Raw genomic sequence first — 16,019 nt, forward strand, 5'->3', positions numbered from 1 at the left:
TCGATTCGATTTAGTCAGCTGGTCAGACTTAAGTGCATCAACAGCACTGACGCATCATTTGCTGCACAAGCCACAGACATGGAAAAAAGACTTATAGTTAGGGGCTATCCTGAACAAGTAGTCAATGAAGCTAGCAATAGAGTGGATGCCATAAATAGATCCGATCTCTTGAAACCCAAGACTTCACAAAACAAAGAGTTAAAAAAGTTTTCTTTTGTTTTTCAAAATTCTCCACTTAACCATTGCATCGCTAAGGATTTGGAAACACTGGCATATCCTAGAACAGGATGATGACCTGAAGGAGATTGCAGCCCGGGACCTCTCATCACATACCGCAAGAACCGTACGATTGGTGATAACCTTAGTGTGAACAATCGTAAAAAGAGAAGAGCGGTTGATGACTGGTTTGCCAAGGCTCCTCTAACAGGTAATAAAAAATGCGGCAGTTGTAAATACTGTCCGCAGGTCATCCCTGTTTGTGCACACTTTGCGGGGTTGGCGGTTGCTGACTGGCACGGTGGTGAGTTAGTGTAGGGATCCATGTGAACCAGGAGACCGGCAAGTGGTACATGGGGCAATATGGTTTGATCAAATTATATACCAACATCCTGGAGTTGGTTTTTAAATGGAGCCAAGTGGCATGAGTGTCAGCCATAGGTGTGAGGTGCAGCGCTCCTTTTTCTCCCAGTCCATATTATAGTAGTTATATTCCTGTATATAGGAGCAGTATTATAGTAGTTATATTCCTGTATATAGGAGCAGTATTATAGTAGTTATATTCCTGTATATAGGAGCAGTATTATAGTAGTTATATTCATGTATATAGGAGCAGTATTATAGTAGTTATATTCCTGTATATAGGGGGCAGTATTATAGTAGTATATCCCTGTATATAGGAGCAGTATTATAGTAGTTATATTCCTGTATATAGGAGCAGTATTATAGTAGTTATATTCCTGTATATAGGAGCAGTATTATAGTAGTATAACCCTGTATATAGGAGGCAGTATTATAGTACTTATATTCCTGTATATAGGAGCAGTATTATAGTAGTATATCCCTGTATATAGGAGGCAGTATTATAGTAGTTATATTCCTGTATATAGGAGGCAGTATTATAGTACTTATATTCCTGTATATAGGAGCAGTATTATAGTAGTATATCCCTGTATATAGGGAGCAGTATTATAGTAGTATATTCCTGTATATAGGAGCAGTATTATAGTAGTATATTCCTGTATATAGGAGCAGTATTATAGTAGTATATCCCTGTATATAGGAGGCAGTATTATAGTAGTTATATTCCTGTATATAGGAGCAGTATATAGTAGTTATATTCCTGTATATAGGAGCAGTATTATAGTAGTTATATTCCTGTATATAGGAGCAGTATTATAGTAGTTATATCCCTGTATATAGGGGCAGTATTATAGTAGTTATATTCCTGTATATAGGAGCAGTATTATAGTAGTTATATTCCTGTATATAGGAGCAGTATTATAGTAGTTATATTCCTGTATATAGGAGCAGTATTATAGTAGTTATATACCTGTACGATCACATTACTGCACTAACAGAGAAGGAGGCCTCCTTGTACACATCTAAGAACACATGATGATATTTCAGGCCTCCACAGATGTGCTGAAGGTCTATATAACTTCTGTATTCAATAAGAATGTCACATCTGCATATATCTATAAAAGAAAGTTAAGATTACATTATAAAATCTGACTCCACTCTAAATAATGAGGCAGTGATTGCATGTATTATTTCCCCCTATACCATCCATGCACCTTCTCTCTGGCTCCTCCGCTCATCTGATTAACTCCGAATTGATTAAGTGCCAAGAAATAAATGTGATTGACTGATTAATTATAAATGTATGTTATGGAAATATTGTGCGCGCTGAGCCGAGTGTTGGGAAAGTCTGAGAATTCAGATCCGAGGAAACAATCAATCACCCGGCTGAAAGTAAAGCCCTGGTGTAGACGGGAAGAAAAAGTCCTCACTGACATGAGGAGGTTCTCCAGTCTTACAATTGTTAAAGGGACAGTATTACAAACACACGGCAACTACTCCTGTCCAGAGGATATGTTGGCTATTGCAGCTCTGCTTCATGAATGGGAGGTGGGGGACTAACTATCTACAGGGAGGATTACCAACATAGTGGATGCTATGGACTTGTAGGGGAATACTACCAAAGTCCAGGGGTTGCACCTACAGGGAGGGGAGCAGCTACTATTTGGATGCACACAGGGGGCCTAACTACCATGCGGGGGCACAGAGGAGGCCTTATATTATATAGATGCAAAGAGGGGGCCTAACTACTCTATGGGGGAATATAGGTGGTCTAATATTATATATGTTCTGAAGCAAGGACCCCAATATGTTTCTCTGGCATATTCGCTCAAGAGTCATGGCCCGATCTGGATGGAAAGAAAAAGAATAGTTAACTATTCCAATCAGAGAAAACGTTCCCTGTGAGTCATTGGATATAAGCCACTGTCTGGTCTGTGGGGCCTGTGTAGAGCTGATCTACCAATATAAGGTCATATAGAGGGACAATGTATAGAAAGCGGCTATTCCTGCAGAATTATACCCTGGCAATGCGGCTATCCCTGCAGGATTATACCCTGGCATGCGGCTATCCCTGCAGGATTATACCCTGGCATGCGGCTATCCCTGCAGGATTATACCCTGGCATGCGGCTATCCCTGCAGGATTATACCCCGGCACACAGCTATCCCTGCAGGATTATACCCCGGCATGCGGCTATCCCTGCAGGATTATACCCTGGCATGCGGCTATCCCTGCAGGATTATACCCTGGCACACAGCTATCCCTGCCAGATTATACCCCAGCACACAGCTATTCCTGCAGGATTATACCCTGGCATGCGGCTATTCCTGCAGGATTATACCCCAGCACACAGCTATTCCTGCAGGATTATACCCCAGCACACAGCTATCCCTGCAGGATTATACCCCAGCACACAGCTATCCCTGCAGGATTATACCCCAGCACACAGCTATCCCTGCAGGATTATACCCCAGCACACAGCTATCCCTGCCGGATTATACCCCAGCACACAGCTATTCCTGCAGGATTATACCCTGGCACACAGCTATCCCTGCCGGATTATACCCCAGCACACAGCTATTCCTGCAGGATTATACCCCAGCACACAGCTATTCCTGCAGGATTATACCCCGGCAATGCGGCTATCCCTGCAGGATTATACCCTGGCATGCGGCTATCCCTGCAGGATTATACCCTGGCATGCAGCTATCCCTGCCGGATTATACCCCAGCACACAGCTATTCCTGCAGGATTATATCCCGGCATGCGGCTTAACCCTGCAGGATTATACCCCGGCACACAGCTATTCCTGCAGGATTATACCCCGGCATGCGGCTTAACCCTGCAGGATTATACCCCGGCACACAGCTATTCCTGCAGGATTATACCCCGGCATGCGGCTTAACCCTGCAGGATTATACCCCGGCACACAGCTATTCCTGCAGGATTATACCCCAGCACACATCCACCCTTTGGCTAGATATTGATATGCCTTCCTCCCCTTAAAGTAAAGAATTTCATAATTCCCGATTCTACACGTCAAATGCTTCCAGCGCCGGCTCCAGGTTACATGTGGCCTCAGCGGCCATCGAGCACCAGTCCACAGGCTTCCATACGTTGACGCACAGCGGCTCCGGCCACCCAGAGAGTTAACCAGAGGAGGATTGTATAACCCCTCCTGAGATACATTAATTGGACAAGAAGAGAGCCAAGGTGCTCCGGAGGGACACAATGGTAGCCATCATTATTCAGAGGGTAACATGGCAGCCGAAGTGCTGAAGGTCATTACTGACTCGCTGCAAAGAGCGGCGGCGGCGGCCTCAACCGCATCGGGGGTTTAAGCTGCTATTTAAGAGAATTATAATACAGGGACATAGCGTGTAACGGCTTTGTTCTTCAGCCTTCAAGAGTCTAATATGAGAGCAACGCAACGCGGCGAGTGCCTGGGTTATATAGTCTCTGTACTGTGCTAGAAATATTAAAGAAAACCAAGGATGATGGGGCGAGACCCCTGGGCGAAACCGACCAGTAATGCAACGAGTCCATGGGTTATATCGTCTCTGTACAGTGCTAGAAATATTAGATAAAACCAAGGATGATGGGGCGAGACCCCCGCGCGTAACCGACCAGCAACGCAACGCGGCGAGTGCCTGGGTTATATCGTCTCTGTACTGTGATAGAAATATTAGATAAAACCAAGGATGATGGAACGAGACCTCCGCATGAAACCGACCAGTAACGCAACGAGTGCCTGGGTTATATTGTCTCTGTACTGTGCTAGAAATATTAAAGAAAGCAAAGGATGATGGGATGAGACCCCCGTGCATAACCGACCAGCAACGCAACACGGCGAGTGCCTGGGTTATATCGTCTCTGTACTGTGCTAAAAATATTAGATAAAACCAAGGATGATTGGACGAGACCTCCGCACGAAACCGACCAGCAAAGCAAGGCTACAAGGGCAGTGTCGGGGTATATCGTCTCTCCGCTGTGCTATAAATATTAGATAAAAACATGACACAGACTGACGCTTGGGGGTTCATAGAATCGGTCATGTCCCGCCCCTCTGGACTAAAACTGACTCTTACACGTCCCCATTGTCATAATTCATTACAGGGGTTTTTGCAAGTTTAGAGTTTTATGAGGGTCAGTAGAATTTGTGGAGCGATAACTCCGCCCGGTCCCCCATTCATCTATGTCTTTCTTCTTCGCATTGTACAAGCGTCGCTCCTCACTCTGCTGTGGAATTCTATTCATGAACAAGAATCTCCGCTTTACTGTATACGGTTCCTCCCTCCGCTGTCCTGACCTCTGGATCTGAAGTATCACCACCAGCCTGTAACACAGGCCCACCAGGATCTTCCCCTGCACGCACAGATCCAGAGCTGTTACACCCATCCGACTGTGTCAGCCATCACTGTACTATGGAATTCAGAGAGATCCACCCTGAGTCCAGGTCTCCACTCCACCACCGTCCCTCCTGAACACAACCCACCAGCCCACCAGGATCCTCTACTGAACACGTAAAACTGAAGTAATCCCCACCAGCTATGCTGTTTTTTTCAGTTGAGTTCCCCTTTAATAACGCGAGGTGTGTTGCCAAATGTCTGTCTATAACTTACCTTGGTGATAATCTCTCTCCTCAATGATTTCTTCTTGTTGGGGACTAACACTATAGCGCCTGCAGGGTTGTGACGGAGCTCTCCGCAGACCCTGGCATAGAAATCGGATTCTCGACCTGAACAACTGTCGGTCTATTCAGTAACAAGAGAATCAGCAGCAGGATTTTTTGTGGGATCTGACTACAACCCCCAACATGCATCGTCCATAGGTGACTGAATCGCCAAAACACAATGACAAAATACTTTATTGTAAACTCTGTATATAAAGCAAACACGGCAACAATTATAAAGTTATAAAAATCTTATAAAAATAAATATTTTATACAATATAAAACTTTTAATCAATCCCAAGAAAAACAAAAGTGCCACGAAAACCGCACAACACAAACGCTTTAAAAATGTGCATGTCCCTTTAAATAATGCTGAACGCAGACTGGCTCTGTATGAAAGCGCTTAGTGTGTCTACCTGATGTCCCTATGACAACACTTCCTGTTGTACATTCACAGGTTTACACTAACCGAATGAAATGATGCAGGAATAAAACTTTTTCACATTAGTATTAAAATGATTTCCATGGAGGAGTTCCACTTTAATAGGTATAATTTAATGTAACGGGGCTTTAAGGTCCATTCACACAGAGGATTTGTTGCAGAGAATGTTCATCATATTTAGAGGAATAGGACTAAATTTTTGTAGCAGAAATTTCTGCAAAAAATCTGACTTGTGTGAATATTCCCTTAAAGTGGAACGCTAACTTCTGGCAACTTACAACACTCAACGTTTCAGCTTTCCTCATTGCCAGGAATAACTATCCAAGTGACAGGACGTTGTATAGACAATAGCTCCCCCTGCTGGTCAGTGTCAGCACCTTGTGCACCAGCAGATGGGTCTGTTCCCTATACAAGCTCCTGTGCCAGGCAGAACTACCTGAGTGACATTTTGGAGACTGGCAATGATGTAAGTGAACCTCTGGGAGCTGAGCAGTTCCTTTACACCGTCCCCTTCTTGTTGGTTTGCTCATAGTTGACCTTCACGCAGAACGTCTCCTCATTTTTGTCCTCGTGGTCGTTGATAAATATGAGGATCTCTTCTTGTCCGCTGCTCTCGCTGGGCGCAAAGCGCAATCCAATCGTGTACGTCTCACCGGCCGCGACCTACAAAGAACAGGCCAAACAGAGGTGTTAGAAGTGGCACTGTCACTTTAAGACCCTATAAGTGGTGTCACGGCCTTGAATGCAGCGCTGTGGTTTAAGAGGGTGGTAAATCACCGGGATTGATGCAACGTTTCTCTGGGCGCGGTAAGAGCGGAGAAGAAACACTGTGAATAGATCCTGTACACAGGACCTCCGCTCTGTCGTGTGGAACGGTCCCATTACCGTCATGTGTGCCGTATCCAAACGGCGAATCTAATACAGCGAACCTGTCTCTATATTAGGGTAGAGCAGGAGTTTAGAATACACAGTCATTTACTAGGTGACGGCGACCAAGATGAAACTGCGTGATGAAGGAAGAATTACTAGAGGTAGATGTATTTACCTACTGGGGGCACCTGGCTATTTACTAGGGGTATTTACCTACTGGGGGCAGCTGGCTATTTACTAGGGGTATTTACCTACTGGGGGCACCTGGCTATTTACTTGGGGTATATACCTACTGGGGGCACCTGGCTATTTACTTGGGGTATATACCTACTGGGGGCACCTGGCTATTTACTTGGGGTATATACCTACTGGGGGCACCTGGCTATTTACTTGGGGTATATACCTACTGGGGGCACCTGGCTATTTACTTGGGGTATATACCTACTGGGGGCACCCGGCTATTTACTTGGGGTATATACCTACTGGGGGCACCTGGCTATTTACTTGGGGTATATACCTACTGGGGGCACCTGGCTATTTACTTGGGGTATATACCTACTGGGGGCACCTGGCTATTTACTTGGGGTATATACCTACTGGGGGCACCTGGCTATTTACTTGGGGTATTTACCTAATGGGGGCACCTGGCTATTTACTCGGGGTATATACCTACTGGGGGCACCTGGTTATTTACTTGGGGTATATACCTACTGGGGGCACCTGGCTATTTACTCGGGGTATATACCTACTGGGGGCAGCTGGCTATTTACTCGGGGTATATACCTACTGGGGGCACCTATGTACCTATGGGGGGGAAGGGGCAAGATAAACCTGCTGGACGCAGTTGATGATCTTGGGAAGAGTGCAGAAACAAAGATTTTTATCCAACAGAGTCTGCGAATGGGAGACGTCATTCTGGCAAACTGGACCGAATAGAGACGAAAGGGAAAGAGACGCCCCCCTGTTAGTCAATGGATGTAATCACTTATGCGGCCTGCAATCTGTATCTGCCCCTATATGGCCCTGTACAGGGGAATATTGGTCTGTGTTCAGAGTGGTTTGTGCAGTGACAGTATGGAGATGATAGTCCCACACTATGGTCTTATGTGGTCATGGTCTGGTGGTGGTATTTGTCCCCTGTATAATTGGTAGCAGCAGCTGTCTGCTTACCTTGCTGTGCAGGGAACTGCAGCCGCGCCTATTCACCTGTATGAGCCTAAGCTGCACGTCCCGTGTATGGCGGACGGCCAGGGCAGTCAGTAAGGGGGCCACAGCTCTGGTGGGTGTCTCCACTATAGCAATGTAGTGGATTATCCCAGCAATACGGGATGGAATACCCCTTTAAGAGTAAACTGTCAGGAAGATGTGGCAGCGGTGGTCATTACCTCGAAGGCGTTCTCCTTGAACTGTAGAAGATCGGCCCTGTTGGTCTGGAGCGAGTACCTCTTCCTGGTCTGATAGGGGTTGGTGTAAGTGATCCTCTTGTTGCAGCCCTTCTCTCCAGCAGACATGGTTATTTCAAAGGCCTGCGGCGACATAAGGGGTTACACAATGCAAACACTACACTAGATAAGGTAGAACTCCGCATCGCCATCACTTTACACAGTAACTTATTTATCATCTAAACAAACAAAAATATTTATATTTTTTGCAAATCGTGTTCACTAAAAATGTCCTCCCGTTTGGTGTTTTCAGTTGCTATGCGGATCTATGTCTCCAGACCCCGTGTAGTCACTTACTGCTGAACGTAATGAGAACTGAGCGACACGAGACGAAAGGAAGGAGGTATGACAGCAGCATCAGACTACACAGTGAGTGATTGTAGTCTGTTACCATGGCGATACATACAACTGTAGCCACAAGCATGCTAAAAAGAAGCAATGATCCCCAATGACTAAAGATGTATTGTGCAGCTTGTTACAGCCCTCATGTTAGCAAGTATGTGTATATTATCTTATTTACTATATTTTACCATTCATAAGGGTGTTCACCAAAATGTATTTCTTTCAAATATACTAGTCCCAACAACTGCCAGAGATTTATAATTTACTTCTGAAGTAAGTCTTCCAGTACTTATCAGCTGCTGTATGTGCTGCAGGAAGTGGTGTATTCTCTCCAGTCTGACACACTGCTCTCGGCTGCCACCTCTGTCCATGTCAGGAACTGTCCAGAGCAGGAGAGGTTTTCTATTGGGATTTTCTACTGCTCTGGACAGTTCCTGACATGGACAGAGGTGGCAGTAGAGAGCGCTGTGTCAGACTGGAGAGAATACACCACTTTCTGTAGGACATACAGCAGATAAGTACTGGAAGACTGGAGATTTTTTAATAGACGTAAATAACAAATCTTTGGCATTTACTGGGACCAGTTGTTTTGAAAGAAAAATTTAATGTAACTTTTCATTCTTTTCACACCGGTCATTCAAAGGGCTCAAAGCATAACCCTAGGGTCAGACCTGTCAGACAATGGACCCAGCACAGTGCACAGTGACTGGCAGCTTGCCTCTGGGGTGAGGCCGGGGCTTAGCAATGTTTTTGGGCGCCCCAGCACTGGTTATTACGCCTCTGTTAGCAGCCCTGACGCCTCGTTCCGCTTGCGCTGCACTTTTTTTTTTAGAAACAAATTACAGGACAGCTTTAATATTTTCAGATTGTAATGTTTCACCGCGCTCCCCCAGGATCTGCCGCCGACTCACTAATTCAAATTGTTTTAACAACGTGCAGCCCGGCGAAATTCTACATGTCAGCTTGTAATAATCCCTTTCAGAGAGAATGCTCCAGTCATTTATCATAATGCAAAGTAAGAGCCCAAGATTTAAAGGAGAAAGGACAAGAAACAGTGAGCAGCAAGGAGATTCCTTAAAGGGGGAGTTCACCAATTTTTTTTTTCTTTCTAATCAACTGGTGACAGAAAATGCCAGAGATTTGTAATTTACTTCTGCTAAAAAAAAACTCTCCAGTCTTCCAGTACTTATCAGCTGCTGTATGTCCTGCAGGAAGTGGTGTATTCTCTCCAGTCTGACACAGCGCTCTCTGCTGCCACCGCTGTCCATGTCAGGAACTGTCCAGAGCAGCAGCAAATCCCCATAGAAAACCTCTCCTGCCCTCCAGACTGGAAAGAATACACCACTTCCAGTAGGACATACAGCAGCTGATAAGTACTGGAAGTGGAGAGATTTTTTTTTAAAAGAAGTAAATTACAAATCTCTGGTAACAATAACAATTAGACGACATTCACACACCCATAGAGCAGACCGCGGCCCGCACTGCGAATGTGTATCCGTAGTGCTCTGTGCTTCATGGAGCACTACATTACACTTCATCCACCCTAGTGATCCGTGCCACAAAAAACGGTCCGCATTACAGCATGGATCGCACCCCGTATACACATACACACGTGTGAACGGGGCCATTGGATAACATTGGTTTCATGTTCTGTCCGCAATTGCGGATGTGTGAATTAGGCCTTATTATTGCTGCTGTGATATAATAGGAGGAGGCCTTTTAGGGATTTTTCTGGTACGATTTTTTTTTTATGATTGTAAAACTCTTGGTCGGCCATTGAATATACAGCAGGTAGGGGGCGCTGTGGATGGCGGTAATAAGCTGCCATGGTGGAAGTAGTCAGAAGACGCCAATGAAAATGAGATACAAAGAAGAAGTAAACAAGTTTATGGGAACAACTTCTGAAACTTTGCAGCACGATCCATAAGAGGGAAGTAAAGGCGGAATTTCATCTGGATGATGGATGGCGGGCGGCGTGATTTATCTCACACTGGTCACAGATGTCCTATAACTTCATAGACTATTATCAGCTAGTAAATTAGAGCTGCCAGCCGGCTCTGCTTATCCTCCCACACTGCACTATAACCGGGTTTATGGAGCCGCACAGCTCACAAGTTATAAGAACATTGTTAGAGGATGCGGTATCTATTATTAGGTCATGTTAGGTCTCTAATATATGAGAAGCCATCATAGGACTGATAGACAGGACTGGACCGTGACTTAAAGGGGTAGTTCACAAATCAAATCAGCTGCTGCCAGAAAGTGCCAGATTTGTAATTTACTTCTATTTAAAAAAAAACAAACTCAAGTCTTCCAGTACTTATCAGCTGCTCTATGTCCTGCAGGAAGTGGTGTATTCTTTCCAGTCTGACACAGTGCTCTCTGCTGCCACCTCTGTCCATGTCAGGAACTGTCCAAAACAGGAGAGGTTTCTATGGGGATTTGCTGCTGCTCTGGACAGTTCCTGACATGGACAGTGGCGGCAGCAGAGAGCACTGTGTCAGACTGGAGAGAATAAACCACTTCCTGCAGGACATACAGCAGCTGATAAATACTGGAAGACTGGAGATTTTTTTTTTTTTAACAGAGGTAAATTACAAATCTGTATAACGTTCTGAAACCAGTTAATTTAAAAGAAAAAGATTTCGCTGGAGTTCCCCTTTAAACAATGTGTAACGTACAGTCATTTCTGAAATGTTCAGGGAGAGGAGAAAAGAGCAAATAAAATGAAGATAATGAAACTAAGATGAAAGATTGAGAGATGTGAGGACCTGGGCGGCTGAACGTCGAGGACGGAGTCCAGCAGCATCATAATACAACATGGCTCTTACCTTGGAGATGATCGGGTTCCGGCTCAGGACACAAACCAGCCAGGAGGCCACCAGCTGATGCTGATCCACATCCACCAGGTTCACATAGATGAATTTGCTGCTGGCCTGTAGGGGGCGCACCGCAATGTGCAGGTCCTGGATTCCATTCGGAGGAAGCACAAACACGCTCTCCGGGTCAACCTGCACCAGCGAGAATAGACACAAGCTGTACAAAGCTTCATCTGCCGACCAAGACGGCCATGGGCTAAATCACGTATACGTTCCATAACCTCAGAGACTTAGAACATTCATCATCTATATATAACCCAGTCTTAGGAAGGGATTCTATATATATATATATATATATATATATATATATCAAAACGGATCGCCCACAGCACTCCAGGTAAGTTGAAAAATCAAGTGTTTTTTATTCCATAGTGGTGCAGCACAGCATACAAGTCAAAGTGCGACGTTTCAACGACCTTCCGTCGTCTTTTTCAAGCGTGAAAAAGACGACGGAAGGTCGTTGAAACGTCGCACTTTGACTTGTATGCTGTGCTGCACCACTATGGAATAAAAAGCACTTGATTTTTCAACTTACCTGGAGTGCTGTGGGCGATCCTTTTTGATATATTGTGGAGGTCTTGGTCAAGACTACCTGCGGGCACCCTCCTACAACAAGTTGTGCTGCTCTTACTAAACTCATATTATATATATATATATATATATATATATATATATATATATACACACCTTAGTGTCTATCAAACAGCTTGATAAATTATCTATTTGCACCAGGGAACTTAAAGAGATTATCTAGGATTAGATAAGCACAGCTGCTTTCTTGCAAAAACAGCGCCGCCCCTGTCCTCAGGCTGTGTGTGGCATTACAATTCAGCTCTATTCACTTCAATGCAACTGAGCTGCAATACCACACCCAACCTAAAGACAGGAGAGGCGCTGTTTGTGGCAAAAAGCGGACATGTTATTCTAAGCCTGGACAACCCATTAAAAGGGAATCTGACGGCCGCAATTCATATTGCAGACTGCTGACAATGTTAGATGCTGTTTGGGCAAGGAGACACAGGGCACCTTTCCTACATCCGTCTGTGCTTCCAGAATGTAAAGAAAAAGGCTTTTATTCCGAAATGAAAAGTGTGAGAAAGGCGTTCCCAGGCTCCTGTCCTCCTGAGGGCTGGACATCCCCTCCTCCCGGTATCCAGCAAGGTCAGGTATAGGAGGGGGCGTCCCCGAGCTCCTGGGGGCTGGACATCCCCTCCTCCCGGTATCAGCGGGGTCAGGTATAGGAGGGGGCGTCCCCGAGCTCCTGGGGGCTGGACATCCCCTCCTCCCGGTATCAGCGGGGTCAGGTATAGGAGGGGGTGCAGAGCGGTGTCACAGCACTTCAGGAGTGCGAGGACGCAGACGCCTCCCTGACACCCGAGGACTCTGTTTCTGGAAGCACAGACAGATACATGAAGGGCAGCTGGTAGCAGTTTGCAGTGTGAATAACAGCTGACAGATTCACTGGCAGGACGGCAGCTTCAGGATTATTCAGTGGGGAAAAAAATCTATGTTTTATTGCAGATTTTTTGAGGCCTCAATATCCCAGAATCACATACAATCCCCCCGAAAATAGAAAACAATAAAAATACTAAAAAAAAAAACAATCTGATAGTGAAACCCACAGCCCGTCCATATCATTGTCAGAGCGGTGGTGGCTGCGGCAGGTTTCGGGGCAGTTCTCATTCGCCGCCTGGGTCTTACGTCTGGCTGGATTGTGATGGATGTCAATCACCGGCGGCCGCCTAATCTGCGGCTGCAATTAAATTAAATTAGGAGGCAAGTGAAGCGTCAGAGCGGGAGTCGGGATGAGGTGGCCGGACGCAATGATTAGAACGGCCGCTTGTACTTATCTCCAGCCTGCAGATAAATAACTGCGCTCTCCTCAGCTGCCCATAGACATTAGCAAATCACCAGCCGAGAGCCAGCAACCCCAACAACCCCATTAACATTTGGCTGATGTGAATGAACATGTGATTCCTATAGTGGAGGAGATCAGCGGTGGCCGCATCCTGCGCAGCTGCTCATCCGCATGGAATAAAGTGACCTACAAGTACGGCGGCCGGCAGGTCCAATGGCGTCAAAATCTGAGGATGTCTAATAAAAACTGGCAAGTCATTTGTCTTTAAGGGATCTTCTGGGAGGTTATTAATGCCATATTATCAGGGTGAGTCTATCTGCAATAACCCAGCGCCACAGAGACGGCTGTGTGGATTGGCTGATCACAAGGGGTACTCCAATGAATATCTTTTCTTCAAATCAACTGGTTTCAGAAAGCTATGTAGATTTGTAATTTACTTCTGTTTAAAGATATCCAGTCTTCCAGTACTTATTAGCTACTGTATGTCCCACAGGAAGCGGTGTATTTTCTCCAGTCTGACACAGTGCTCTCTGCTGCCACCTCTGTCCATGTCAGGAACTGTCCAGAGCAGCAGCAAATCCCCATAGAAACCTCTCCTGCTCTGGACAGTTCCTGACATGGACAGAGGTGGCAGTAGAGAGCACTGTGTCAGACTGGAGAGAATACACCACTTCCTGCAGGGTATACAGCAGCTGATAAGTACTGGAAGACTGGAGATTTTTTAAATAGAAGTAAAATACAAATCTATATAAGTTCTAAAACTAATATTTTTGCCAGAGAACCCCTTTAAACCATATATAGTTTTAGTCTAGAAAATCTATATATTGTGGATACAAACTTCATATGATGCTCCCTGTGGTTTCTTTGTCAGAACGTCCACCTAATGTGTCCAGTGCTGCTGGTCGCACATGCCCGGTAGCTCATTCCACAGATCCTCTTGTACATTGGGGTGAAGCAATCCCTGTGTGTACCCAATAAGAGCCAGTCTGCTACAAACAACAACTTTTTATAGGACTGGACACATAATGTGGACACCAGGAGACACTATAGCAAGCACGTAAAAGCAACAACTACAGAAATAACACATTCAGTAAAAACTAATTGTTTTATTTTAGAGATAAAAAAATAGATGAAAATGAAAAAATCGTGCAAGGACAAGGTTCTACTTATTACACACAACATACCTTAAGTTCCTGTGGGTGAGAACAATAGGCTCTCACTTTCCGCACCGCCTGGGTCCCTCGTAGAACCAGGGACATTTGGGTCAGCTGACCTGTTATACAACTGACGTCCACTCTCTTCAAAGAATGGACATAGATCTGCCAGATCTGAATAGGTGCAGCCAGCCAACGATCACTGTGAAACATTCAAGAGTATAATACTGCTCCTATATACAGGAATATAACTGCTATAATACTGCTCCTATATACAGGAATATAACTACTATATACTGCTTCTATATACAGGAATATAACTACTATAATACTGCTCCTATATCCAGTAATATAACTACTATAATACTGCTCCTATATACAGGGATATAACTACTATAATACTGCTCCTATATACAGGAATATACTACTATAATACTGATCCTATATACAGGAATATAACTACTATAATACTGCTCCTATATACAGGAATATAACTACTATAATACTGCTCCTATATGCAGGAATATACTACTATAATACTGCCCCCTATATACAGGAATATAACTACTAGAATACTGCTCCTATATACAGGGATATAACTACTATAATACTACCCCTATATACAGGAATATAACTACTATAATACTGCTCCTATATACAGGAATATATATACTATAATACTGCTCCCTATATACAGGAATATAACTACTATAATACTGCTCCTATATACAGGAATATACTACTATAATACAGCTCCTATATACAGGAATATACTACTATAATACTGCCCCCTATATACAGGAATATAACTACTATAATACTGCTCCTATATACAGGAATATAACTACTATAATACTGCTCCCTATATACAGGAATATAACTACTATAATACTGCTCCCTATATACAGGGATATAACTACTATAATACTGCTCCTATATACAGGAATATAACTACTATAATACTGCTCCCTATATACAGGGATATACTACTATAATACTGCTCCTATATACAGGAATATAACTACTATAATACTGCCTCCTATATACAGGAATATAACTACTATAATACTGCTCCTATATACAGGGATATAACTACTATAATACTGCTCCCTATATACAGGAATATAACTACTATAATACTGCTCCTATATACAGGGATATAACTACTATAATACTGCTCCCTATATACAGGAATATAACTACTATAATACTGCTCCTATATACAGGAATATAACTACTATAATACTGTCTCCTATATACAGGAATATAACTACTATAATACTGCTCCTATATACAGGAATATAACTACTATAATACTGCTCCTATATACAGGGATATAACTACTATAATACTGCTCCCTATATACAGGAATATAACTACTATAATACTGCTCCTATATACAGGAATATAACTACTATAATACTGCTCCCTATATACAGGGATATACTACTATAATACTGCTCCTATATACAGGAATATAACTACTATAATACTGCCTCCTATGTACAGGAATATAACTACTATAATACTGCTCCTATATACAGGGATATAACTACTATAATACTGCTCCCTATATACAGGGATATAACTACTATAATACTGCCCCCTATATACAGGAATATAACTACTATAATATTGCCCCCTATACACAGGAATATAACTACTATAATACTGCTCCTATATACAGGAATATAACTACTATAATACTGCTCCTATATACAGGGATATACTACTATAATACTGCTCCTATATACAGGAATATAACTACTATAATACTGCTC

At 43.8% G+C, this 16,019-nt stretch overlaps 1 protein-coding gene across 5 annotated transcripts in view; it reads right to left on the reverse strand.

Annotated features, from left to right (window-relative positions):
* Window positions 1–5,428: 5,428 nt before the first annotated feature.
* The window catches only part of NPHP4 (nephrocystin 4), a 164,880-nt gene continuing 154,289 nt past the window's right edge, over window positions 5,429–16,019 (reverse strand). For all 5 annotated transcript variants that reach the window (XM_069948418.1, XM_069948415.1, XM_069948414.1 and 2 more), the window contains exons 27-30: window positions 14,269–14,440; window positions 11,179–11,358; window positions 7,949–8,089; window positions 5,429–6,356 (exon numbers count right to left, since the gene is read on the reverse strand). In XM_069948418.1, coding sequence (XP_069804519.1) covers window positions 6,192–6,356; window positions 7,949–8,089; window positions 11,179–11,358; window positions 14,269–14,440 — 658 coding nt within the window. In that variant the 3' untranslated portion in view covers window positions 5,429–6,191. The remainder of the gene's footprint in view (window positions 6,357–7,948; window positions 8,090–11,178; window positions 11,359–14,268; window positions 14,441–16,019) is intronic.

Source organism: Dendropsophus ebraccatus, chromosome 12 (assembly GCF_027789765.1).
Source record: "Dendropsophus ebraccatus isolate aDenEbr1 chromosome 12, aDenEbr1.pat, whole genome shotgun sequence".
NCBI lineage: Eukaryota > Metazoa > Chordata > Amphibia > Anura > Hylidae > Dendropsophus > Dendropsophus ebraccatus.